General features: G+C 44.4%; 2 protein-coding genes and 1 long non-coding RNA gene across 16 annotated transcripts; 2 read left to right on the plus strand and 1 right to left on the minus strand.

The window, feature by feature from the left end:
* Nucleotides 1-247: 247 nt before the first annotated feature.
* Nucleotides 248-1,150, minus strand: LOC138926234 (uncharacterized). Of its 2 annotated transcripts, XR_011442645.1 has the most exons (3): nucleotides 1,010-1,150; nucleotides 655-888; nucleotides 248-357 (listed from the first exon to the last, which is right to left on the minus strand). It is a non-coding gene; the product is annotated as an uncharacterized lncRNA (long non-coding RNA). The 2 variants fall into 2 exon arrangements; XR_011442646.1 differs by lacking the exon at nucleotides 655-888 and having other exon boundaries at nucleotides 1,010-1,136.
* Nucleotides 997-25,059, plus strand: LOC108119565 (uncharacterized). 13 transcript variants are annotated; one of them, XM_070279539.1, is made up of 14 exons: nucleotides 997-1,136; nucleotides 7,115-7,635; nucleotides 9,863-10,115; nucleotides 10,433-10,669; nucleotides 10,741-10,984; nucleotides 11,043-12,013; nucleotides 12,072-13,026; nucleotides 20,632-21,013; nucleotides 21,184-21,207; nucleotides 21,316-21,483; nucleotides 22,136-22,285; nucleotides 22,444-22,481; nucleotides 23,253-23,274; nucleotides 23,782-23,871. In XM_070279539.1, exons 2-14 carry the CDS (start codon nucleotides 7,138-7,140, stop codon nucleotides 23,785-23,787), a joined length of 3,948 nt encoding a protein of 1,315 aa, XP_070135640.1. In that variant the 5' UTR covers nucleotides 997-1,136; nucleotides 7,115-7,137; the 3' UTR covers nucleotides 23,788-23,871. The 13 variants fall into 13 exon arrangements, 12 of the variants coding, with proteins under 12 accessions (XP_070135640.1, XP_070135641.1, XP_017088279.2 ...); XM_070279540.1 differs by having other exon boundaries at nucleotides 23,785-23,841; XM_017232790.3 differs by lacking the exon at nucleotides 23,253-23,274 and having other exon boundaries at nucleotides 23,782-25,059.
* Nucleotides 25,060-25,195: 136 nt separating this feature from the next.
* On the plus strand, nucleotides 25,196-27,347 carry LOC108119568 (insulin-like growth factor-binding protein complex acid labile subunit). The gene is made up of 3 exons (XM_017232805.3): nucleotides 25,196-25,490; nucleotides 25,543-25,949; nucleotides 26,185-27,347. The coding sequence occupies exons 1-3, from the start codon at nucleotides 25,268-25,270 to the stop codon at nucleotides 27,217-27,219; spliced, it is 1,665 nt and encodes a 554-aa protein (XP_017088294.2). The 5' UTR covers nucleotides 25,196-25,267; the 3' UTR covers nucleotides 27,220-27,347.
* Nucleotides 27,348-27,406: the final 59 nt, after the last annotated feature.

Genomic DNA, 27,406 nt, shown 5'->3' on the forward strand with positions numbered 1-27,406 from the left:
CTCTAGCCATTTATTATTAAAAGTTTTAAACTAACAGAAATCATACGTTTAAATATTTTATTCTTGAGTAGAAGCCCCCTTTATAGCCACCCATGTAACCTGCACTTTGGATTTTGGCTTGCAAGAGTTGTTCCTATTCTTTTTTATGACACTTGACGCTTAGCCAAGCCATTCGAAGTCTCCTGTATGGGGCGTATGGCTCTCCTCTTTGTTGATGTTTTTGGGGCGGCGAGGCGATGGAGGTTAAGATGAGCTGGTTGGCAACGTTTTCCGTCATTGTTCGGTTTCCTTCCTTTTTTTTTCTACATATATTTTGCACCTGGAATGCATGGGGGGCTTCATTCGGTTTGCCTTTTCCTGCATTGATAAGAAAGTGCTTTTTAATAGCCCTTACACCCGGATATATGTACACGGAGAAAAAGGAAACAGGAAAAAAAGGACATTAGGAAATGGTTCGAAATGAAGGATATGATTGATTTCAATTATGAATTATAATTGAGTTAAGGGATAAGACTATGAAAAAAAATGTGAATCGTTTAAATGAACCCCCCAATTCTTCTCTCTGTATGCATCCATATGCATCTACTTTTCCCAGTCACTGTAACCTGCTGCACGCAGTCCCCCCTCAAAGCTAGACTATCTTTTGTGACTCACCAGGCCCCACTCTTTTCTTCCGAATTCTTCTCTTTATGAAGCCAAAAGCCCCATCTAACATGAAAAGCCAGAGCGAGAGCGAGCTTTACGATCGCAGCTTTGTAGACCCAGAGACTCGTAGAGTCGTAGAATTCTTGGGTGCTCGGGTCTGATGCGTAGACCTCCGTCAGTTGCTTTCGACGCTTTTGGCCATTAATAATAAACGCTAATAGGAATATGACGCGACTCTCTTGCCTGCAAAAAAAAAAACTAACTACAAACTGATCGCATAATTCAAGGTCGCTCTGTGAAGTAATAACTGCTTTGAAACAAAAAAAAAAAGACCAACAAGTGAAAATTGAAATAAAAAACATACCTTCGTGCTAATGTGACAAATCTAGAGGCCCCCAAAAATACAACAGGCACTCGAGAAATTCAAATTAATTACGCCCGACATGGGGCACAAGCGAATTTGCACACGCTGATAAGATAAGAGCCCAAAGGTGAGTGTTATAATGGAGCAGATGAAAAAAATAAAGTGGAAATCGCTTGGCGAGACAAATCTCTGTGGCTGTAACTGAAACCAGAACTAACCCAAAAAGTCAAAGCAACCACAAAGTGTCGCTGTTGTGGTTAGTATTAGTACAGAGAGAAAAACTCCTAGTACTCCTTGATCTATTAAAATTAAAGCGACAAAGTGATGGAAATGCAAGTAAAGATTTCTCCCACTTTAGTTACAAATCACTTGACGCATGAAGGTACTTTCGTTTCCCCGAAGTGCTATGCATATTAGATATCGGGGACAGGTTTTGGGAGCAACTTCCCCTCGCATCAGGGCCCTCCAAGTACGTAGTACCCCTGCCTGAGGCTTTAGCTTTGGCCTGGGCCAAAGTCAATGAGCTGGGTAATTGTTTAAACAAGAACAACTGCCAACAAGAACGTGCTGCCGGGCATACAAATCGATTGCCATGGCAAATATCACCCATACGCACTGGTGTACCCGCTCTCTCGAGTCACTTCTCCTCCTCCGAGTGCTAATGCCAAAATGTGTGCAAAACGAATATAATGTATAATTAAAACTAATTTGATGACACACTCTGGCGTAAGACGAACTCCAGGAGTCCCTGCCAATTGCGTAATTATTATGTGCACAACACATATGGCTCGTTACACTGACGAAGAGTTGTGTGTGCGTTGTGCGTGGTGGTTTGTACAATGTACTTTTATGTAAAGAATTTTTTAAGTACGCAAATTGACAAACAAACGCAGGCGAAGACGATGGCAACAATTTGCAATTACGCGGCGGCCGAAAGCGGGCCTCGAAATAATTCCTCCCCGGGCTGGCAGCCCCTTTTGCAGCAACGCGACTGCACGCTCCGTTGATGGCTTTAAACGAGAGTGAGAGGAGGCACTGACAAAAATAATTAATAAAAAAAATAATACTTAATTCAGAGAGCTTCATAGTATGATTCAAGTCAAGTTATAACCATTTTAAATAATATTTTTTTAATATTTTCTACAAATTATGGCCCTTATTTCTTACAGTGCCTTCAATACTGGTAGTTGAAGCGAATGCTGTAAGCCATGTTAATAAAGACTAAGTAATAATTAAGTAGTAGGCATTGTGGTTGCCTTGGATTCGGGACTGGCCTGAAACGGCCCGAAAATCCCTCTGACAAATGCATTTACTATACAAGCCATTCCGTCCAAATTAGCCATTCAGTTCAAGTTGGCTTTATCTCCGTTAGAGAACAGTAAGCTCCCAGCATTATAATCCCTGCACCATTGGCTACCAATTAATGCTGCAGCTAGTATGTATGAACTATAGTACCATAGGTCCCTGCCCTGACCAATTCACTTAAAGGCTTAACTTTTCATTCTTTGGCCATTTTATTCGGTTCACGTCCTGCAAAGGACTCCGTTGGCCTCGGGCCTGGCACAGAATGTGCTTAAATAATTTTCGGTAAATATTGAACAAAATTGGATAGCTGCAAATTTGGTTAATCAAGACAAAAACATGTGCACATTTTCATGACAAGCTAATAACTATTGTTTTGCCTGGAATTTCAAGTAAAGTGTCCAGGCTTCAGGCTATGAGAGAGGAATTTAAGAAAATTTAAGCCAAAACTGCATCAGAAAATAAGAAAGTAAAGGATGAGAGGCTATCCTTTCATTAATTAAAAATAAAATTGCCTTCAAGCCGGCATAATTGAGGCAACTTTTGTCATTAGACTGGATTGTATCACAGGGCCCATCAAAGTCACTTCCCTGCTCTGTCATCGCTCCAAAAAGGACTCCCATAAATGCACTCATCTATGCAAACAATCTTTTGAATTGAATTCAGCTGCCGCCAAAGCCAGGTCGAATCATTCAGCCGCTTTCAAAGGCCGGGCCAACCCGACCCGAACCCCGGCTAAGGGGCGGAAAAGTCAAAATCCGAAAACTGAAGCTTCAGCTGAAAGCGGCATGAAGGCACTGTAATTCATTCATATGCATTCACTAGATGGCACTCATCAACATTCGGTTCACACATGCTGGGGAATATGGGCTTCCGGTGGGGCCAGCTGTTGCCTTTGATTCTCTTCTTTTTTTTTTTAGTTTTTTTTTTCGCCCAAATCACAACCTGAGCCTGAAGCCTGAAACCTGGAGCAACTAACTGCATTGCGCATACGCCGCGTGTTCTGCAGTGAGTTTTTCAAAAAAAAAACACGTCCCCAAGGATATGAACAACGGATGGAGAGGTTCGGAGAGACCTCCTCAACCTCTATTAATGTGCTCATTTCCCCATTTTGTCGTACTATGGATTCAGCATCTTTTTCGCAAGTTTTGAATTGAAAACACTTCCGTTCCAGCTTCAGCTTCAGCCTCAGCTCCAGCTCCAAGGACAAGCTTCCCAGGCCCAAGTCCTGTTGCGTTCGGTAGGAAAATAATATTAAAATTTATGATGACAAACTTTCAACGCCAGCTGCAAAGATTTGCAAAAGCAAAGCCAGAACCCAGAAAACGACGACAGATAGCATATATAACCAAAAAAAAATAAGAAGAATAATACTAAAAATGCTAGGATGCCCAAAAAATGCTAGGGCAAAACATACATTTTTTATTAACATATATGTTATGGTAGATATATGTTTCATAAAGATATGTATGCATGCATGCATATATTTTGCACATTGATGTACGAGAATTCATGGAAGAGTATCGGTTTATTTCGAGGCAAGCGGACGCTTTCAATATTCGACCGGCTTTGAGCTTACTTTTTCCATTTCCCAGTGTCATTTTTGAAAAATTGATTTATGGCCAATAGTGTGGATGTGTGTGTATAGGAGACTGGGGTATTGGGTAGTGGGTATGGGCCGCAAAAAACCTATCAAGTGTCCCACTGCGTTGCTATCTTTTTGGGGTGTATGTGGAGGTGGGGGTGTTTGGTTTGGGGCTGCCCATACATTTTTCCGCTGAAGGCTTTGAGCCATCGACAGCCACAGCCAAAGTTGCTCAATAACCAAGCATATAGATCAGTTTTTAACAATCCTCTGGCCCCCTCACATGCCATCCAATCGGGTGACTGCTATTGCTTTAAGCCTTTTTTCATTGTGGATGATTTTTTTCCAAGAGTCCCGAGTCCCGAATCCCGATTCCCTGGAGGGGGACTTAGCAGAATGCTTCACTTTAACCGATAAACTGCTGAATTGTTGTATGAATTGTTCTCCCTGAGTATGAATTTTCAGACACAAGACCAAATGAGCCGTCAATTAAAACGTATGTATGTATATCTGGGCCACCAAAAGGTCGGCATCCCGGGCATCCAAGAGAAATTGCTCATTTTTGCGCATTTCAAATGGAAATTATTTCGCATCTGCCCGCTACATTTCCATTTTTATTTCCATTCCCATTTCCAACTGAATCCCGCAGACAGTTATGGTGTTTTAACTGTAGTGAGTTGTAATTAAGCGTTGACTTGTTCAATTACCAAAATGCAATTGCTTTCGGCGGAACAACAGCCGCAAACGTCCGCGTCAATTGGCGAAAACTTTTTGGCCCGAAACTCCGACAGGAACCGAGTCCGTAGAACTTGGCATGGCACCTGTAGCAGTGCGACTTGTGTATCTCCCTCAATTTGCATTAATGGGCCGGGAAGGTTTACCAAAAAAAAGGGTGGAGACTGTTATGCCAGAGGGAGGTTTCAGTCAGAATAAGCCAGAAATGGCAAAAAGCGGCGCCTGTGACTACAACTTGGCCGTGTTCTTGGCTGGGAAGAGTTGGCTGGGAAGCTGGAGCTGTCAGTGCTGCGAGGAATAAAAGTTTTTGTTTGTATTAAAATTGTCAGGCGCTGCTCGGCGGCTCGGTTGAAGTTTGGTGAGGTTTCGTTTTAATCATGCCACAAAAGTTTGCACCGCGGAACCTGCGGAGGAACTTGCTCGACAGCTCCGTTGCAGCGGTGGCCTTCGGTGACCCGATTCTGATGCATGTCCTGGAATTTTATTCACGCCCATACTCACACCGAACGAAATTTTTTTATTAATAATCCTGTAAAGCTTTAGGGATTTAAATCTTTTAAAATTATAGGAATTATTAAATAGAAATAGGTGGACATATTTCAAAGCAATTTATGTTCGTTTCTAGGCTTTCAAAACATAGTTTATGCCTTGTGGCACACTTCCTTCGTGTGCATCCATTTGGGGGGAAAAAACTACAATCCTTTTTTGTGTGTTTTTTGGGAAAAGAAAACACAATTAAAATGCATGAGGCGCCACAGACATGGATGGCAATTGGAAGTGTTGTAAGCGAGCAGCTGTTGCATGCCGCATCGAATCGAAATGGGCAAATGGGTTATGCTTATGCATGAGGCATGCCATTTCAGGGAAAGCCCGAAAACCGATGTGCCGCTGCCACTGACACAGCCACATCCGTATCGGAGGCATATCGGACTTAACCATGGTCTAAAGACGGAGTAGCACTTGGAGTTATTTATGCGCATAATTACCTGAACGGGCGCGAGTCCTTCCACCATTTACATATGCGTCCGGCATACCGGCAGCAGGAGGATCTTTAGCCGGGATTTATCCTGAGCGCATACAAAGCGATGAATTAGGACTCGAAACTACGCACCGCGTTACAACCGTAAGCACCTGCCATTACCTGTTCCCTTTGGCTTATTAAATGCAAGAGTAACAAGTGAAAACTCGGGCAAAACAAACTGCAAAATTGCCTCATTATGTGAAAAGGCAGCAAATAAAAGTTGGCAGTTAGCACAAAAGAGCCACGTAGTAGCTGCTCCAGCTTTGGCTTTTACCAAGCTACATACAACTGCAGCTGCGTGGGCCAGAGTAAGGTATAGGATAGGAGGCGTGGCACTGAGAAATTTATGCAGCACAAAGCCGCAGCAAATGTAAGTAAGCCAAACGACATAAGCAGCCATAAACAGAGTTGGCTCAAAAGTATCTGTCCAACATGGCGGCAGGAGAGATACTCTGCAGGCTAACAGATACAGATACCGGAATGGTGAGATGGATTTTATTGCTATTTTTTATTAACTCTTACATTTTTTAATGGCGGCTTTATTAAAAAGACTTAAAAGACTAGGATAATATGAAGGTTTATTAAACAATTTGTAAAGGTTTAATGCAGGTTTGTAGTATATCTTGAAGGTTGTGCAGTTTAAACTTTAAACCTGACTCCCTTCCTTTAGTGGCCAAAATAAGCCCGGTCACAGAGACCCAGGTTGACGCAAAATTCACTTCCAGCTTAAATTCATTATTGGGGGAACACTATTATCGAGTGGCGGCGAAGCCCCCGACCTAGTGGATATGGCCTCGATCCGCGGCTTGCAACGGCAACTGCGAATGCCACGGGCACAAAGGGCACGGCACAACTCCGGCCCATTGAGTGCACCGACGCGTCCTCGTCTCCCGGTGGGTGTAAATTTTGTTATGCGGCAAATGCGCCATAAAGCTACACGAAGCCAGATCCAAGGACGAGGGGATGATAGCGTAGGAGGAGCATGGTGGCTGGGATGCAGGTCTTCAGCTTCTCCCAAAGGCTGCTTACATTTGCGTGAATATATATTCCCTTTTTCCTCTGTTAGCTGCCCCTCTCAGGGTTTTTTTTTCACTTTTTCCTCCTCCACCGCCGACTGAAAGAAGTTTGGACTGGGGTGCTCTTTTTTTTCCAGCAGCCGTGTTGTGTGCATGTGCGGCACTCTAATAAAATTTAATAAAAAACGTGCAGCTCGGCATAATGCAATGGCAATGGACTCGCTTCGCAGGTTTGGGGTTGCGAGAGGGTTCGAAGAGGGCTTAGGGGGTAGTCTGGTTAGGTGTATCATTACCTGCACGCTAACCGCAAGCTAACCGACCTCCCAGCATATCGATATGCCAGTCGGATCTCATGTCCAAGCCACTCATTTGCTTCTTCAAATGAATTCCAATCTTCCATTCCATTTTCTAAAGAAAAGGCTTAAGTATTATACACTTTTTTTCAGGATAACCCACTGTTAAGTATGCCATGGGCAAGTGCGTCTCCCGGCAGTCGCCCATCGAACTCCACCACCAACTGGAGTCCCCAGCCGGGGAGCATCATCAATCTGTATTGACAATCGCCCTGTCCCACCAAGATCTGGCCCAGGCGCACAAAATCTGGCAACAGTTGACAGCGAGTAATGAATACATAGCAGCCACAAAGTCATCATCCTCGCCGGAAGAGGAGCCAGCGCCATTTTATTATACCATAAGCCGAAGGAAACAGCCGGATGAGGTGGTGGACTCCGGGTCTCTTTACAATGATGCCCCCAAGGATACGGCATTGACGACGTTGGACGACTTGGAGTACTCCACTTGCCAAGAGTTTCTGTTCCAGGAGCTCCTCTTTCAGGCCATCAGCTCAGAAAGGGGTACAGAAGAAGAGTCAGAGGAGGAGGAGGAGGATGAGGAGCAGCACATTCTGAATCAGGCCAGAGTCTGGCCAGAACCAATATTACAAATTCAGAACCACAGCTATCTGGCGGTGAGTAATATTGATAAATGTTTACAACTCAATTGGGACTCCAGAGGGATAAAACTGCAAAACAAACATTGCATTCTCGGTTGCGAATTTCAATTGAAATGTGAAGTGATTTTGGGTCAACACAGCCCAGGCTCAGATTCAGACTCAGACCCAAACCCAAACCCAGGCCCAGTGCCAGTATCTTTTGTCTACATGAATACTCATTGTTTACCGATTTTGCTGATGAAAGTGAATAGCAAAATGTTTGCCAAGAGGGGGGACAAATCAGGAGGGGTTTATCTTCAAGATTACTCACTTTTTGTTCACATAATATTATGTGACAAAAGCTGTATAATAGCCCAAATATTTACATCGTCCTTGAGCCACCTTTTGGGAGTCACTTTCCCCGCATGTCCTTAAACATTTAAGGCCCACATATGCATCTTCTTATTCTCCAAAGGCTTATTACTTGGTAATTTTTGCATAAACAAACTCAACTCATCTCAAAGGTGCCCTAAATACCACAATATCATCTTTCATGCTTTACTGAAGCACTTTCCCTTTCTCCCTTCCCTTGCCCAGCAATTGACCTTAACCGAATTATATTTTACCTGAATGGAGCCTCCCAGAGGGCTTATTACACCTGCATTTTACATGAAAGCTAAAATCCTCACAAGGTTCACACTTTAAGGTCCTTGATTAATAATTTGTACAGGTCTTTTAAGGGGAAGGAGTTATGGAAGGAGATAAAAGCCAACTTAAAATAGTTTTAGTTTTGGGTCATTTTTAGTCACTTACTGACTAATAAAAAATGATTTTGTTTTAAATAAAAATATAAAAAATTAAATGTTTCTTAATGTTATTAAATTTTATAATTTTTATTAATTTATTAAACATTTAAAAGACTTTTTTTAAACTTCCTTTAAAATTCCACATCATTATCCCACATATTTCCCTTTTTGGTTTGTGCCTTCGCTATTTGTACCGCCACCTGTCGCCGGATAGAAACACTACAAGACACCCCTGAATTTTGAAATATTTTCACTGGCAGCCACTTGTTTTCATCGCTGGGCGCATGTCTAAAGACCAAAAAGAGATTCTCTCCCCTTTCTCGGCTGTGGTCAAGCGGGGGAGAGAGAAAGTGAGAGAAAATAGAGCCCAAGACCCACCACAATAAACCCATTTGCTCTGTGAGAATTTTCTCAGCTCGCCATTCAATTTTCCGTATGCCGTGCTTTCAGAAGTGAAAAACCGTCGCCACTCTGCCGCAAGTTGGAAAAAATTTAACAAAACTCTAATTTAAATACAATAAACTGAAAAATATTAACAAATAAACTTAAGGATAAGCAAATATTAAAGAATAAAACAAGGAAACCCCAAAATGTTTGCATAACTTGTGGCGTGAAAATTGCCAGCAATCTGCAAAAGATTTTTCCAGCAATCTAAGCATTTTCAAGGACCTCCCCGTGTGGGTGTACCCAGTATCTGTGTGTGTATCCTGTACCTGTTCGCCTGTGTGTGTTAGTGCGAGTGCGAGGCTCAAGTGCAATTATAAATGGCGTAATTTTGTACTCGGCGGCCGTGTCATGAACATAGCTGAAAGGCATCCTACGAAGGATATTTTGTTGTTAAAAAATAAAAATTCCAAGACGCAGTCCCGGGTGGTAAGAAGCGAACGGACGGAGGAGACTCGCCGGAGCAGCGAGTACCTCTGCCGACAACTTGCAACATGGATGAATGCGACAACCCCGTCGACGTTGTCTCAATAGGGAAATTCGGGGAGGTCGCCGAGTCACCGAGTAGCGTACAGGATAATCGGCAGCCTCTGGCAACACAAAGCGTTTTGGTTAACAAAGAGCCGAGCACACGCTCCACGGAATTCAATGATAACGAATCTCAGCTAGAGAGGGACACTCCGATATCAGCACAGGACTCGAGCTCAGTCGAGGCAGTCGAGGAGGACGCAGCAATTGACGCGGAAGTCGAGGCAGCCATCATGGTATTACAATAATTATCCTATCTTGAAAATAGTATATCCTTGCTTCTGTAGATAGCAATCATCGTTTCGCAGAGTAGTATCCTTTTTTTCCGAGTGACTCATGTTGTTTAGTTTGCGTCTATTGTCTAAAGCTGCCTGAGGACCGAGGGAGGTCCTTATTGTTCATCTGTGTTGACCCGATTTTCATCCCAAGTTTCGCTTTCATCCTAATCGCCACTCAACCTCCTTTTTTTTTGTGTGTGTCCTTAGGGCCAGGCGGAGAGCAAGAAGCACGGCAGCAAGTCAAGTCGCCGACATCACAATGGCAACGGAAATGGAAATGGAAACGGAAACGGTAGCGGATCGGAGGCACAGGATCAGACGGTGCATACCAAAGGCACCGCCATGTCCTTTGGCTTCCGCAAAAAGCTCAACGGTACCCCGAAGAAGTTCAAGAAACTCCTGGACTCCGGCGACAAAGGCAACGCTCAGGCAGACACAAAGGACGACAATGGCAATGCAGGTGAGGTGGGAAGCGGGCTCCTTCAAAGGATCAGGGTAGGAAAAGTGACAGGTTGGCAGGATAACAAAGTTTTATTTGACATTCGTCAATTTCAATTAATTTTTAACAAGTTAGAAGCATTAGGTTTGTCCTTTTTCCTTCGGACTAGAACCTGAGGACTCCAAGCTCCCTAACCCATCCCCCTTTAAGGCCTTTTAAAAATGATTTTAGCCCAGCAAGTGTTATGGCTTTTTAATTTGGCGACAATTTGGCGAAAAACCTAACAATGAATTGACATGCCAACGCATTCCTTTTACTTTCTGCCCCAAAAAAAACAGCTGCCACGCCGATTCACTTTGAGAAAGTAGGCGCCGCCGCCCAGAAGACCGGCCCGGGCACCGCCACAGGTGCGGCAGCGGCACGTTTCGGCTATCGAGGGGCAGTGCCACGCCCCGCTTCCACAGGCCTGACAGGCCGCAATGAAGAGTCCGATACGGATACTTCCCAGAACAACAACAACATAAATAATAATGGGAATGGCGGAACGGGAAGTGGGCCGGTGCTGGTGAGCAATCGTAAGTATTACTCCGTAGAGTTCTCTGAGAACTTCCCTGAACACTTTCTCATCTCCCGGTCGCTCCGCCAGTGAAACGCCGCTCCAAGAGCGCACATGCCGGACGTTCCGGCGACGGAGATGGTCCCAAAATAACCCAACCGAAGACACTGACGTTCAACCTGAACCAGAACACCACCATCGAGTACCAGAGGCGGCAGTTCTTCGGCGAGATAGCGGACGAATCGTCCGGAATTGCACCCGGATCCGGGTCGAGAGCCATGCAGCCGCGTCACTACAACTACAACAACCTGGCCAGCATGCACGCCAATGTCATGTGAGTTTAAAAATAGTAACTAATTATTGAGATAATAACCAAAACCACATCCTTACAGAGTACGCCCCACACCGCGTCCCACTCCGGCCAGCTATGCCAAGTTCACCCTGCAGACGGTGAGCCTGCCCAGGCCGGAGTATCCGGTGGCCATCAGCCTGACAGCCACCACGCCTACTACGCCCAGCAGCAGTGTCCAGTCACCGGTGCCCGCACACTCCACGGGAGCCAGAGCCAAGGACACGGCCACCTCCTCTCGACAGCATCCCCTCACCTCGGTGCACGTCCAGCCCCAGTCCCAGCCGCGGCATCTCGACCAGAAGAGCGTCAAGCAGCTGACGAACAACTCGACGCGCAGGGGCTTCTCGGGAAGCCGGGAGATCAGTGCCGACTCCGGAATAGCCAGCATGGACATGGCCCTGGACAGCAGCTCTGGCAGCTCGGTGGGCTCCAAGAGGAGTCGCAGCCGCCCCCGGAACCTTAAGATGGTGATGAGCGGCAGGCACACGTTCGAGGTGCGCGACGTGGACGATCCGCCCTCGAGTGAGTCGAACTCGTTTGTGGAGCCACTGGCTCTGCCCAAGCTGCCCACGGATGGCAGTCAGAGCACTCCGTTGCCACTGCTGGGATTAGTGCGTTCGAATACCGTGCTCAGTCGGGAGACCTTCGAGAGACGCCAGGCGGAGGCCACGGATGGTGCCTCGCAGGATGTTCTGCAGGTGGCGGTGAAGCCGAAGCCCAGTGGCTCTGATGAGAGCGAGAGCGTGGATGAGGAGAAGCTGTACCTGGACTCCTCCACCTCGGAGAAGAGTGCCAAACAGCTGAGCCAGTCCTCGGTGGCTTCCACCTGGCGGCATCAGGGAGGCGAGTCCCTGGCCGCCCGCGACTGCAGCAGCATGAGCATGAGCATCAGCAGCGACGGCATCCAGGAGCCGGAGCGTCCTGCCAGGGACAACGACAAGGAGGAGGACATGTCGCTCGGCTTGGATGACATTAGCATGATCAACACGGACATGCAGTTTAGCACAATTTGTAAGCCAATCCTTTAGCTATGATTATCCTTTATGATCCTTATTTCCCTTCAATGCAGCTTCAATGACGGAGACTCCACCCAGGGCAGGTCAGGAGCCGCTGCTCAAGATGCATCTGGTGGATAACCGCGAGGTGGGTGTCCCCGATCGCCCCCGATCCTTCAACAATGCCCTGAACGAGTCCAAGTTTGCGGAGCTGGCACTGGCCAGTAGCAGCTGCCTTCTCCTGGATGACGAGACTTCGCCCACGGATAGTCTGGTCAGCAGCACGGAGGACTCCGAGGAGGCAGCCGGCGGAAAGATGCAGAAGCACAAGCTGAATGAGGAGCTTCAGCAGAAGGACATCGACTTGGATGATATCTCGCCAGTCTTGGAACTGGATATGGATCCGCCAGGAGAATCTGGCACTCGCAGTCCCATCTCCCCCGGCACGCCCACTCACGCCTCCCATTCCCTGTCCCTCGGCTCGGATTGTGGTAACCTGATCGATGATGAGATCGCCGATCAGCCGGCCTTGTTGTGCAACAGCGAGGCCCAGGAGATGGCCACCGACACCCCCACTCTGATGGAAACGCTCACACACACCCACACCCATACAGGATCCCTGCGATCCTTGAAGAGTCAGTCCAAGGCGCGTACAGCCCTCCAGCAGGCCATCGAGCTGAGCCTCAGGACCCCGGCTTCGATTCGCAAGGCAGTGATGGACCGAGCCGAGTCCTTGGATACCCTCTCGCCCTGCGAGTCCATTTGCTCCGACGACCTGATGATGGACTTTGACGTGAACAGCAGCCTGGACTCTATCGATCACATGGCCAATGCCAATGGCAGGAGCCGAAGTGGCTCGGATCTGCACAGGATTGGTCAGGGTGGTGGACACGATATGGACGCTATTCAGGCGGAGACCGAGGCGGAGCTTCTTTCTGAGCTGGAACGCCGAGGCAGTGATGTGATGAAGGAGCTAAACACTTTGTTGAGGGGCAGGAAGCAGCGAGGAGGTCCTCGGGAAAGGATAAGGTGAGTTGGGAGATAAATAATTCTTAAATTTAAAATATCTGCAAAGATTTTAAAGCTATTTTTATGGCTACTTCGGGGTCATTTCAATTAATCTCTGCTGTAAGGTTTCACTAGTTTTTATTAATTTAAAAAGTGATTGGTATTTTTTATTATTTTCCTCTGAAGTCTTTCCCCCCCAACCCCCTGAATCTAATTGAATTGGATGCACCGGGTCAGAAATGCGGTGGCGGTTGCTCTTTGAGTTCGCCTTTGATTCAGTTTTATTATCTCGGCACTTGGCAGCCGGCCAGCGCGCTGGTGGAATATTATTAAGTGGCTTCCACCCTGCCACCCACACACAGCACCTTGCCACCACTTGTGGCACTGCAAATCAATCAGCAGCCGCCTCTAGCTCTCCGGCTTCTGGTTGTAAAGATAAATTTTCTTTACAGCCGGCAGGGAAATGGATTACTCAAGTTGGTGCTAGAAAGACTAGAAAGTTTCTGGGATTATTTATTATACAGGATATTATAGAGTTATACTATATATATGTATACATCAATCATCTCTATTTAACTATAGTATCCTTGAATTGAAGCATATATATAAACCATAAATATATATGTATAATATATTGTTTCTTTTCTCTTAGACTAGCTCTAATACAATATAAAGTATAAGTATTACTAATAGTACAACCAAATTTAGTATTCCCTTTATAGAGCCTAGTACTAAATAATATAGCCCCGTCACATCTTGAATTATTTAGCTCTCAAAACAAACACTGAGTATATCTCACGTGTTCCCCGGCCTGTTTGTTTGATTGTATTTTTGTTTGCCTAAGGGCACTCTGGGGTTAATCAAATGCAATTTGCTTCAGCCAGCTCAGAGCTTTGGCATGTCCCCTCCAATACTCTGCACCCCTGCCATGGGCTTTCTGGCCAAATGGGAATGGAAATGGAAATTGAAATTAGCCCAAAATTAGACAGACAGATCATTGGGACAGGTTGGGCCGCAAGGAACCTGCAACGGCCTGCAAGTACACAATTTTTGTTTGTGCAGTTGCCAAAGGTTACTCCATTCGAAATTCCCGTTGTCGGTCTCAATTGCCGGCTACCAGCAAGACAGGGGCTTTGGGCCATTGGGTGGGGGAAGGGGTAGAGACATTCGTGCCCCAAAATGTTGCAGCAAAAAAAACTTTGTGTGGCGGCTCTTCTGCATTCTGGGTGAAGCCAAAGCCAAAGACGCGACCAAAGGCAACGGCACTTGGCATTTTCCAATTGTCTATGCCTGCCCCATTGTGGCAGAGAAAGAAAATTAATTAAGAATTTAATATATTAAAAAAATATTTAACAATATTATAAATTGAATAATTATAGTACAGTTATAGTACTGGAGTTATAGTGGAGTTAAAGTACTTACGGTCATTGCTTTTCAGTCATTCTTTTATGGAAAGGAACTGGTAGATTCTCTACATTTTAAGAAGCTCTAAAAATGTGGAACCCCTATTTTTTAGTTTAGATTCTTTAAAATATATATTCCATAAATCCATAAATCCTCACAAAATGTATCTTGCAGTGTATTACTGTCTCTAACTATCTGTGAGACCTCCAGACTGAGTCTGGCTTTTTGGCCAAATCGTGGTCGTAGTTAAGATAACATTTTGACTTTGGCCAGAGACTTGATGGCTGGTGCCGCATTCTTTTGTCATGGCAACTAAAAGCAATAAAAACAACAAAAATAACAACAACAACAACCGGCAACGGCACGACATCCACATAAAGTGGTTTTCTTGCTCTAACCAAAAGTTGGGAAAACTTTTTATTGCAAAGGAAAAATCAATTGTCTGCCAATACAGAAATATATACCTCGTAAGTTATATATGTATGTGAACCTGTTCCGATGCCAATAGCCAAATAACTGCAAAATGCCGCAGGCCAAAATGGGATATTATTGTTGTTGTTGTTGTGGCTTAACCTGCCACACACCATGGGGTAGATGCGCCTGCGTGGGGACCGGGACATTGGCTTTCCTTTCGCCACAAACCAACAAAACTGGCAACAAAAAAGGTAGTGGCGTTAGAAGGCCAACAGCTGTGTAAGCCAACTAGTTGATAAACCACCGGTCACATGCAAAACCGCACTTGTGGCTTAAGACCTTGAGGCCAAGCCATCCAGCCAGCCAACCAGCCAGCATGAGTCATGGAAACCCCGTCAGAAAGTGCTGAATAAGCCCACTCAATCTTGGCCATTATTGGCTCTCTTGATGCTGTGGCCTGAAGTCGTATTGTGATCTCTAGATTTCAACATTCTCGGTTGCACCAAAATTCCTGTATTTGTTGGTCAGAAGAAGGAGAGGGCTTTCTTTCTTTAAGCCAGGTATCTTAACGGCAGTGCCATACACTCTTCTGGGCCGGCTGAGAACTTTTGTTAACAGACCCCCACACACACTCACAGATTTTCAAGCCCAACAATCTCTTTCGACCCACGAGTCACATTCTTGCCACTCTTGGCTGTTAACAGCCTTTGTTGGGCTGAAACAGTGGGAAAAGCGAAACATTGGTAACAACAGCAACCAAAATACAGTGGGGTCTATAGGGTAAAAAATGTACATACATTCTTCTGAAAAAATGTTTAGGAAATATTTTAATAAGTTCTATGTGGTTCTTTTAGAATTACTTGGTTATAAATATATCCCATAGCTATTATAAATATTTCCAACTCAATTATTTTAACAAAAAGTGATAAAAAGTAGTCGCCTTTTTAAAAATAAAATAAAAGTTATGAAAGAGTCCTAAGACTATCTTCCACTTCTCTAAAATCTAAAAGGCTTTATGATGACAACATCAAGACTCCACCCATTAAATTTTTATATTTTAACCCCCGAGAAACCCCCATTAACCCACTGTAATGTTCCATTACCACTCTATGGCTCCAACTTCGATTTTAGCTCCAACTCTCTGAGAGCGGTTCTCCGGTACCAATGGAACCGGGTAAAAAAAACCAGACTCGAACCCAACCATGTCGAAGAGTTACTCCAAAGATCTCAAAGCGCGCGGTTCGGTTTCGAAGTTGAGCGGCAAACAGCCAGTCGGTGAAACAATAAATCATATTCGTAAACCAATATCATATATTGGCTATCTACAATATTTGTTTCCTTAAAAACCCAACCATAAAAAGACAAAAGAAATATTAATTGTGCAAGAGCTGTTTATTGTTTGAAGAACGCGTGGGAGGTGTTGCCTAATCCAAAGACCAATTAAATTGCGTTGTTAATAACCGAAAAAACAAAATAACCAAAAGCCAGAATCAGTGACCGACCGCAGACAGTCTTCAGCGCCTCCAGTGATACGCACTGGTGCCTCTTCCATGCCACAGATACAGATACATCGACTGCTCGCACTGCCGCAGATACAGATACGCGCTCCAACGCCGACGCTGACGAACGCTGGCCAGTATTCATAACAAAAGACACGCCGCGGGCACAAGTGTCAATGAAACGAGCGTTTTGGCCAAGAGGCAAGTCTTTTACGCTTTTGGCCTAGACCTGCAATTTAAAGTGAGTTTCAAAAACTACAAGAGAGGTGGGAGTTGGGAAACCTGGGCTTTTTGGCAAGTCATATTAATTATAGAGTGGTTTGAAGTATTTATTAAATTTCAAAAAAATTGTATACACTATTTTAATCAATATGTGCTTAGGAACTTAGATCCACTATTTTATTTTGGTTTCCAAAAAGTACCAACATCCATTAGAAACCCCTCCAAAGTTTCCTAATTGAAGTTCTCCCAATACCTTTGATTGAGAACTCAATAGCCAATCTCTTCTGGCCAACAAACAGAAGCTACCGAATGCCCTGAAACCCTATCCGAGTGGTAGCCAAAGTGGGTGATGATTTCCGCTGTTAGCCTTGCGTAATTTGATATGCAACCGGGGGGCAGAAACGGCAGCAAAAAAAGCCTTAAATGGGAGTTGGGGGCTGAGAAGACCCAACACAATGGGCTGAAAGTGTGTCACATGCAAATGTGCAGGCAACGTTTGGAAAATCTTTTGGAATTTGATGCCATAAACGTAACAATTACAGATATCAGGCTCACACAAACCCATACCTGAATAAAAAGTAAGATCAGTGTGTGTGTGTGTGGTTGTGCCGGGTTAGGTTGGCTGGTGGTGCCCCCTTTTATGGCTTGCCAGCCACTTCAAGTTCAGTTGCATTTGCGACGCGTTCAGGTTTTGGTTACGGATACGAGAGTACGAGATAGGGGCTCCCATTGCTCCATTGCCATGCATAATTCAACAGAATGTTTGCCACACAACACTGGCAACAACAACAACAAAATACCATCGAGTGCAAATACAGATACAGATAACGCCACTGTTGCTACTACCTACCTTCGAAGTTCGAAGCAACCTGGCTATCTACTACCTGTCTGGCTGAGAAGCTCTCCGCCAGCTCCAGAACTCCAAAACACCCCAACCCCCATCCAGAGTCTCTGGGTATATCCCCATCTTAACCATCGTTGATCATCATCCGCAGTTCAAAGTGCACTGGAAATATTTTAAAGATACTTTTGATTGACTTTTGATGGAATATCTATATGGCTATAACTCTTTCCTAGACATATAACTCTATTCCAAAACTATTTTGGAATATTATTCAAAATCTTTAATATTTAATAGTATTTTGTTTGTTACTGTGTAGCAAGAACTCTCAGCTCTGTGGCATGCAAGATACACACCGGATTCTCATCAGATGCGGCCGTGTGAGAATGTTGGTTATTTCTTTATTTTTTATGGCCATTACCATTACCATTACCATTACTTGCGTGGCTTGCAACTCTCTTCTCGCCCCTTTCACGGAGGCCCCTTAATGAAGCTGCTATTGCTGTCTTTCCTTTTACACTTCCCTTTCCTATATGGAAGATACTATATCTATGAATATATGTATATATCTAGTACATGTGTGTGGAACCAAAAAGATAGCTCTGACAAATGACGTTTTGCTGCACAAATTGATAAGTACCGTTGGGAAGTGACGTTCGAGTGCATGCCACGGATGGCCATCTGATTGTGATTGCTTGTCATTGTCGTTGTTGCAGACTAACTGTTGCCGTTAACCATTCAAGACAAGTTAGTAAGCCAAGCTGGCGACAGTTGCCGTTGGCAGTGTGGCGCGTGTTTTACCACAAATGAGACACATTTGTACTAATCAGTTACCAAAAGTAGTACCTGCCACAGCCACAGGTGTGTAGCCCAAAGGGGGATACCTTATAAAGAGGGCTCTGACCCAAAATGTAGAGGAAAACCTTATCAGCGGTCGAGATTTTGAATTCTTGAGTTCCTCACGTAAAAAACATAAATTTTGGTGGAAAAACGTAGGGTTTATCTAGATTTTATTTCCAAATTTCTCGGTATTTCTTTCAAAAGAGAAATATGTGTTTTTTATAGGGAAATAATAGTTGTATTTAAAAAAATATATTGTGCTTAAATGGTACCTAATAGATCATTCTAATAAGCCTGCTTAGAAAGGTAAAGTTTTTCGAAAAGATCTCTTTTTTTAAAAACCTTTCTACCTTGTTTTTTGGATAAGCCCCTGTGTCATAAAGTTTTGAATATATTTTGCTGCAAATTCCATTTTCTGCAACTGTTGCAATGACAGGCATTTTGTCGTCCGACAATGGTTTTCTAATTTTTTGTTGTCGAGTACGAAATATCCGGCGTTGCACCCTGTTGAGTTTTTTCCACATAAAGTCGACTAGAGTTGTGCAAAGTTTTTGCATTGTTTTGATTTCAGCGAATCTCTGGGAGGCCCGACTTCTGCATTCATATTCATAAAACAAAATAGCCTAAAGTTGGCGTGCGAAACTCACAGATATGTTGTGTTATGTTAGTGGTATGTGATTTGGGAAAGTGTATTTTGTTTGGACATAATGTAAAATTTAATTGCTTTTTTGTTTGGTAACAGTCGAGTGAATAGACCTGGCTCTACGATAAAAGAATCATGACAATCTTAACTGGAAATCATCAAGAAAAAGAAGGCTCTTAAGAGGCACTTTCAAGTGTTAAATTAGAAGGGGAATCTAGACAATAAAATGATCTCTTCTGTGTCGACTCCCGGTACTTTCATCTCGGCTCGAGATGATCTTAAAATTTTGCACAGTCTTCGTGCAGGCCCGCCATAAAATCCAAGATCGCAAAAATATTCAAATTACAGCTGTGCCGGTTCCCAAGTGGCAATTACTTTTGCTTTCTGCTGGGCTTTAACCGCCTGAACTTGGCTAATTAAGTCCATTGTTGTACCAACAGCCCCGAAAGAAAGTCCCCTACGAATCTCTTCAATCCCATCCGTGAGATGCCTGAATTAATTTGGTTTTCGTAATGGAAATTGAAGATGAATAGCCGAACCAAACCATACCAAAGTATCGTTATAATTAAGGGTATTAAAACCAAAACCCATTAGCCATTAACCTTTGGGGTCGCTTGTGGATGGATACCCTAGCCGTAAATAATCGAATGAGCTAACCACCTAACCGACTATTGAATTTGTTTTGTTTCTCTTTTGTCTGGCTTGGCTTTTGATACGTTTTTCAACAGTTTGTTTAAATTATGCCGTAAAAATTTTTGAACATTGCGCGCATGTGTAAGCGCCCTCCTCCCCCTGTTGTGTCCTCTGATTGTGGCAACTGCAACACGCAACAGTTGACTTTCACCAGCCAGCTGAGAGCTTGCTAGCTGAGGGGGTCTGTGGCGGGCGCCATGTCTCTGTGGATTTATTTCCAGCATTCATGTCGTGCAGGTTACCCCCATCTACCACCTCCCTTTCTCCCGCCAATGAATCAGGTGGTCCCCACACCTGAATCATCTTAATTGCTCATTGACAACTGCCGGCTGGGTCTCCTCCTCCTCCTCCCTCCGTCCTCCTGCCCTAATCAATGCCATTTTTTTTTTTACTTTCCTGGCAAGAGCGTTAATTGAAGTTGGCCAAATAAATGGAAAACTAACCCCGATATCAGGCTGCACTTGACAAACTTCAATGATATCTTTTTATAATTTTAATAAATATTTTATTTTCGAAATCATTTTTACATTTCTATTTTTATTTGAAGTGAAAACTCCACCCAATACCCTCTTTCATCAAATAGCCCACAAACAACTCTTTTAAAGTAGCCCCTTATTTGGTTCAGTGTCTTGGGGGTCGGCACTATATACGAGTATTTCTACAAAGTCTCCACCCAGCTCAGCTGTTGGTGGTCTGCGCATGTCGCGATTGTGTCATTGCCGCATCGCAGAGCCACAACATGGAGCCCCATTAAAGTCCGAGTCAAGACCAAAGAAATTCGATTAGTTGGCACTCGACCGGACGATGTCGGAGGCGAGCAGTGCCTCGTCCAGTGGAGTGCGAAGGGTTCGCACTGATCTCAAGACCTCGGAGAACCGATTCCTGGGCAGTAGCCAGCGGACCAGCTCACCCATGGCCATTAAACAGAGACCCCTGCTCCACCACTACCAGCATTATGCCCCCTTTTTGGCCACCAGTGCCCCGCAGACCAGGGAAACATATCACAGGCATACTGAATCATATCCTTCAAGGACCATCGCATTAATTCTTACTCTTTATTTTAATTTCAGCGCCCAATTGCCAGCCCGAGCCACCAGATTGCTGAACCGCTCCCGTCTTCAGGATCCCCAGCTCGGAGGCAACGACTCGGACAACAGCCTGAGGTCCTCCCACAGCGGCGGAGCTTCGGCGGCCGCTGCCGCCCGCAAAAGGAGCACGGCCAACTCACGGGCCTCCACCGCCTCCACGGCCAGTTTGCCGCGCCAGCGTCCCCTGCACCTGGGTGCCGGAGCCGGAGGGGCAGGAGGATCCGCTGGCCAGAGGTGCAGTGGCGAGCTACACAGCTCATCGGACGATCTGATGTTGTATGACAAGTCCTTCCGGAATGCCATGATCCAGGATGTGCTGCAGTTCAAGAAGCAGTTGTTGCGACTGCGACACATCCTCCAGGAGGTAAGTAGTCAGGACTCTTTATCAAATAGAAAGTATGCTTATGGTTTTGTCTAATATTTTGAGTTGAAATTACTTTTCTTAACGTCATCGTTATTTTTTCCTTTCGAATGCACCTTTCCTTGGCACACCCATCTCTACACTCACCAACCATTCACTTGCACACCACTTAGGAGCCAGATTTTGATTTAAAACGGGTACGTTGCCTTTGGTTCCTTTTCTTTGTATTTTTGATTTATTTATTATTTTACGGTCTATTGTGATTAATGGCTAGCAACTTTATGGTTTATGTCCATTCATTGCAGACGGAAACGCTCAATCCATTCGAGAACGACAACGTCCAGTTGTTCGCCGCCTGTGGGCTGGACAGCAAGCAGCTGAATGACATCGATCTGGCCAGCCTGACCTCGTCGACGACGGAGGATCCGCTCCAGGAGCTATCCGATCTACGTAGACAGGTGGTTTACCTTCAGGTATTGCACGTTTTTTGCATTTCGTTTGCTCGTTAACCTGGGAAAACAAAAACTGGGCCATAAAACCAATGGCCGATGGATTCGGTCAAGCAGGACAAGACTTTCCAATTCCAATGCATTTTTACTCTCGCTGTTGTTCTTTAATGTTTATTAGATACATGGAAACTAAACTATATTATATACCTATGTAGCATGTACTATATTCCATGAAAAAGGCATTTTATATATTTATGCTTTTATGTAACATATCTCTATCTATGGATAATACTTCTCTATAGTTTTGTGTTGAAATGCCAAGAGTTACATTTTTGCACTTTGACTTGCCACAGAACACAGATCATACAAGAACAAAAAAATATATATGAAATTATAGCTGTTGTACATTAGATGGGCTTTGATTAAGGCTTTAACAATTGGCTTCTAATTTTGATAAAAATATTCAAAAATAAAAGAAGCTTTTATGTTGAAAAACCTTAATCATGGCATGATTACTAAGCCACATACTTGGATATGATTTTCACACTCTCTGGCTTAGATAGCTTAGATATACCATATAACCACTAGTGACCTTTTATGGGTCGCTCCACAAGAGTGAACTGACATTTACTGATCTCGGATCTACCCTCCTCCTCCTCCTCTCCCCCGCACACAGGGTGAAGTGGACGATCGTGATCGCACCATACGCCTGCAGCGGAATCTCATCGAGCAGCTGGAGGCCGAGAAGCGAATGCATACGGTCGCCAATGGAAACGGTGGCGATCCACCCAAGGAGCTCATCAGCATGGCCACCCAAACGGAGCGGGTAAGTGTCGGCCTCCGGGCCATGTACATACATACATACTGGTCGGATATACTTTATATCCATGATATAGTATATCGTTAATGATATGTGTTTGCACAGCATTGACTAACCGAAAACTATCGACCATTTCTATTTCAATTCCGATTCCACTTTCACAGACACGACCACTTGCCATTGGTGCGGAGGGTTTGTCCAGGTAGGCAGACTTTCATGTTCGATTCGATATTTTGGCCAAATACTTATGGCCAAAAGTCTCTTATTTTTTTTTTTTTGTTTTTTTAACCTGCATTGTAATTGTGATTTTTTGTTTGGTGGGTTGTGGGGGTACTGGTGATCTTTTCATCAACCGCAGCTGCGCGGAGTCGGAAACTAAACAAAACTAATACAAAACGATGCCGCCTGTTGTTGTTGCAAGTTGCAAGTTGCTGGTGATGGTGATGGTGCTGCGGGCTAGTGCTGCTGGAATCGGTTGCAGCTGGCTGACTTCACGCTCCGCTGGCATGCAAATCAGTTGGCCACTTTTTGCCGGCGTTTGACGTTAATGGTAGCAAATTGCAATTGGAGCAGTCTAATTAGGGCCGATTCTGCAGTAGCCAGAGCTGAAAGCAGGAGCAACAGCAGCAACACCTCAGCAATATCTCAGCAACACTTCAACAGTAACCTTAAAAAAAAAAAAATGTGAAACTTTAATAATAAATATATTCTTTTGATAATTTCTTAAAGTAATAATGATTTCTTATAAGTGCTTTTAAACCTATAACTACTAGTACTTTTTTTCCTGTGCAACAGGTGGCATTAGCATTTTGACTAACAATAGACCTTAATCATTGCTTTCTGCTTCCCTCCTATATTAACCCGTGTACATTTCTTTCTTCCACACACACACTCTCTTTTGAAATGCTACCATGGAACTTATATATAATACACACGCCCTATCTTGTATCTTGACTAAATAACTGCCATTTAGACTACAATTTGGGGAGCAACAGGTACTATTTTGTGATTTCATCCTAGCCATCATTGTGCTCTGTGCCATCAATCTTATATGTATACTACACCTAAGCTATAATTGTTTGGATAATTGTAACTCCTGTACATGATCGACCCCAAGTTCCAGTCGCATTCACTAACTAATTCTTAGCTTTAATAAAATCATTTAAGCTTTAATATACGTATTACGTAAGATAACTAAGTAACTAGATCGAGCTTTAAGTACTTTACTAATTTGTCACTGAAAATTTAACACTGTTTGTGAAACATTTTAATTGCATGCGGCAATTAAATAGAGTCCCAAGGTAATGCAAATAAAAAAATAAAAACCCAAAGACTTGGAGAAGATGGATTAAATTAATTTATAGCTCATGGGAGTTCCAGATCCATCTTCTCCTCGCCAAGTAGCTAATTTATGTTGCATCTTTGACTTTAAACCCTGTTACTAAAACACATAAAAATAAACTCTATGAAAAAAAACTAACAATACTCCTTTGTGTTCACAGAAGTAAGCCCGAATATACCAGTTATACCACGCACTTTCCGACGCTCCACTTGCACGACTCTACGCTGGCCGCCACCACAATAATCCGGCACCACCAGAGCAATCCGGGCAAGCAATTGGCTCCGGGAAATGGCAACTGTCCGGCCTTGAACCAGACCCGCCGGCACACCATCATATCCACAACGCTGACCAATTACAACCAACAGTTGGCCGCCACTTTTCCGGATACCCCGCGTCGCTCCTCCATCGGCTGGGACACAACAACGACAACACCCTTAGTCCCGGCCCCCACACCCTATAGGCCCGTGAGGATCACCTTAATAGGTGATCCGCTGCCCCTGCAAAATAAGTCAGCCACAGGATCACTCTCATCCGGATCAACGTCCGCGTCCTCGTCCACATCGTCCTTGACCGGCAACCAGGTGGGTGGCCAGGGGGTTAAGATGCGATATCCCAACGGGTGTCAGAGTGTCAAAAACGGGCCAAGTGCGCATTATCAGCCGTTATACAACAGCAACAAGATGACAAACCCAACCGTAACTATAGTCTGATTTCTAAACCAGATATCCAGGATCGCCTAAAACTCCGTTTCTTTTAAAAAAAAAACAAATCAATATTGTTAATTTTGCCGTCGCAAGTCTTCTGAGATCGCTCCAAAAACTAAAAAGAAACAACCGGAACCGGAAACCATTAGCCGGGCATTGTGAAAATAGGCCTAGTACAAGTTCTACATAAAACTAATATAAGCTGATATCCATATATATTTGCTCTGGAACAGTTTAGTAAAATATTTGCATGTAAGGATTGTACTTTATATACAATATTCGTAACCGTAACGTATATCCAATGCTTCAATATAAAGATAATCTAAATTTAACCAAATCTTCTGCTGGCTTCGATTTTGGCTTCCAAGTACATTTTGTTAGCCAAAGCATTTTCGAGAGCCTCCAAATAAATGCTAAGCACAAAGATCTAATAATCGTGCAGTTAGTGTAATAATCTATTAAATATTTTATAATCATAGAGTTGTTAATTGTTTTTTCCACCTAAGTTCTTAGTCTAAGTTAGTGAGTTTTACTTGGTTTAGTTTTCCTGTAGTCTGTATTTTATGAGCTATGATGATGCGAGTATATGCCACTTGCCGCAGAAGAAAGATAGAATACTTTTACTTCTCGAAGAGCACAATAATCGTCGATTAATTAACCAATATTATATAACGCATGCTGTATGTAAACCACTATTAAAGAATTATAAAAAGTACCTATCGATAGAGAAAGATAAACAAGACTGTGTTTTTGTTTGATTTGGACTCATCCCACTCAGCCGGCTCATGTCAGCTGTGGAGTGGCTATTTCCCAGCCCCTGCATCCCAGTCAAGAGCCCCTTCCAGACCGAAAACCGGCTCTATCTTTTCAAACTGGATTTCGTTGCATTTTCGCTTCCCGTTTAGTGAGAATCCTCAGTTGTTGCCGATCTCTGGACCAAGAATGTTGTTGACAGTCAAATGGATTCTGTTCCCTGGCTTTTTGTGGCTCTTCTCGACGGGGCTTTTTCCCTGGACAAGAGCTCAAGATCTTTGCCAGCCCCGGGGTTGGCGCAATTTCGAGTGCCTTGAAGTGGCCTCTCTGGAGGATCTAGTGGATCTGGGGGCCGAGAACTGGCACACACTCAGCATCCGGAACGAGAATACAGAGCTGGAGGTGGGGTCAGGTGAGGATTTTCCCAAAAGAAGATCAAGTGTCCTAAAGACTTATCCTCTCAGGGGAATTCCTCGATCACTTGGCCAACCTGGTCGAGCTGGATTTAACCAAGGCAGCTCCATTTAACCTAAACGGTAGCGGTTTCTCGATTCTGCCCAATCTGCGATATCTGAACCTCAGCGGGTGTGGGCTTGACAACCTCCAGGGAAACCACTTTGCGGCTGAGTCAGCACTCCAACGACTCGATGCCAGCCACAATCAGATAGTGATTTTGGATCGGGACTTTTTCATAAATCTTCGCAAGCTGATTTATGCAAATTTCTCATACAACAGTCTCACCGACTGCGATCTGCCACACATGCCGTTGCTCAATCGCCTGGAACTGGGGCACAATCGATTGGTGGGCGCCACATTCGGTGTGTGCCCCCAGTTGCAGCAGCTGATCCTCAACGACAACCAACTAGCTCAGGTAAGTCAACATAATAAATTAGATGATGTATCTCTTAGATACTTAGATACATTTTGTCATTGCAATGTTTGTTTAGATCCGATCAGCTATAGGTTGATATTGCCAGTAAACCGAAACGATCTTTATGGCTTGTTGTTTGCCAATCGCGTCAATATTCATTTTAGAAATTATATTGACCGTGATGCTCTTAAACTATTAGGAAAGTTTTAAAAATAACTCTTCATTATCTCAACAGCTAGACGTCAACGCATTCCGTGGGTTGCATGGTCTCCTGGAACTGCAACTCAGCGGCAACAGGCTATCCTCCATTGGACAGGAAACCTTTCAGCCCCTCAACCAGCTGAGGGTACTCAACCTCTCCCGCAATGCCCTGGATGCACTGCGTCCCAATGTGTTCGGAGCAGCCCAGAATTTCATGCTGCATCTGCAACAGCTGGATCTATCAGGGAATCGGATTAGGCTGCTGTTTGATAACCAATTTCGGGCCCTGGCCAGACTCCAACTGTTGGATGTGTCCAGGAACAGCATCGCCAGCCTGAGTGCCGGACACTTTGTGGGCTTGGGAGCACTGCGAAAGCTGTATCTGCAGTCCAACGACATTCTGGAGATCAAGCCCGACACCTTTGCAGCACTCATGAACCTGGACACCCTTGACTTGTCGTACAACAGCCTGGAGTTTCTGGAGGAGCAGATCTTCGGGTCCAACACTCTGCTTCGTATGCGAAAGCTCAACCTGAATGGCAATCACCTGAAGCGTCTCCATCCGCTGGCCTTATCGTCGCTGCCTTTCCTGGAATATCTGTCCTTGGGACACAACGAACTAAAATCCCTCGATGTGCGCATGTTTGCGCCCATGCGACGCCTACAGAAGCTCCATCTGGGTCACAACCAGCTGGAAGAGATCACCATCGATGTGCTGGAGAGCTTGAGCAGCGTGTCCGAAGTCTTGGTGGACAACAACCGCCTGACATTTCTGGCCAAGGTAAACGTCAGCTTTCCCAACCTGAAACGGGTGGCCATCGAGGGCAATCCTTGGCAGTGTCCGTGCTTTGTAAAGCTACAGCACTGGCTGGCCACCAGGGAGGTGGTTTATCTGCGGGACAACACGGCCTACTACAAAGGTGAACGACCCCTCTGCATTGTGACATCGGTGGACCACTGCATCCAGAATCTGCAGGCAGTCCGGAAACTAAACATCCTTGGCGTTTATCAGGGGGAGCAGGTAGAGGCCGATGCCTTCGAGGAAGATATCAGTGCTGCCGAAGACTGAAGGATTTAAATAAAACCTACGACCAGGAACAATATAAAACCGCCTAAAAGATACTAAGGTTTCTGAACATTTACATTTTGGCCCTAGGTTATACCATAACCATTAATGTAATTTATAAATATCCAGCATAACCGCAAAACTATAGCTTAAGTTAATAAAATAAACAAATTTAAATTGAACGCAAAAT

Source organism: Drosophila bipectinata, chromosome 3L, assembly GCF_030179905.1.
Source record: "Drosophila bipectinata strain 14024-0381.07 chromosome 3L, DbipHiC1v2, whole genome shotgun sequence".
NCBI lineage: Eukaryota > Metazoa > Arthropoda > Insecta > Diptera > Drosophilidae > Drosophila > Drosophila bipectinata.

Excerpts from the sequence above, each read along its gene's own strand:
- LOC108119565 (XM_017232790.3), top strand. The coding sequence starts at position 7,138 with ATGGGCAAGTGCGTCTCCCGGCAGTCGCCCATCGAACTCCACCACCAA. Across the intron at positions 10,116-10,432 it reads GGACGACAATGGCAATGCAG|CTGCCACGCCGATTCACTTT; the intron begins GTGAGGTGGGAA and ends CAAAAAAAACAG. Across the intron at positions 10,985-11,042 it reads AGCATGCACGCCAATGTCAT|AGTACGCCCCACACCGCGTC; the intron begins GTGAGTTTAAAA and ends ACATCCTTACAG.
- LOC108119568 (XM_017232805.3), top strand. The coding sequence starts at position 25,268 with ATGTTGTTGACAGTCAAATGGATTCTGTTCCCTGGCTTTTTGTGGCTC. Across the intron at positions 25,491-25,542 it reads AGAGCTGGAGGTGGGGTCAG|GGGAATTCCTCGATCACTTG; the intron begins GTGAGGATTTTC and ends TTATCCTCTCAG. Across the intron at positions 25,950-26,184 it reads ACGACAACCAACTAGCTCAG|CTAGACGTCAACGCATTCCG; the intron begins GTAAGTCAACAT and ends TTATCTCAACAG.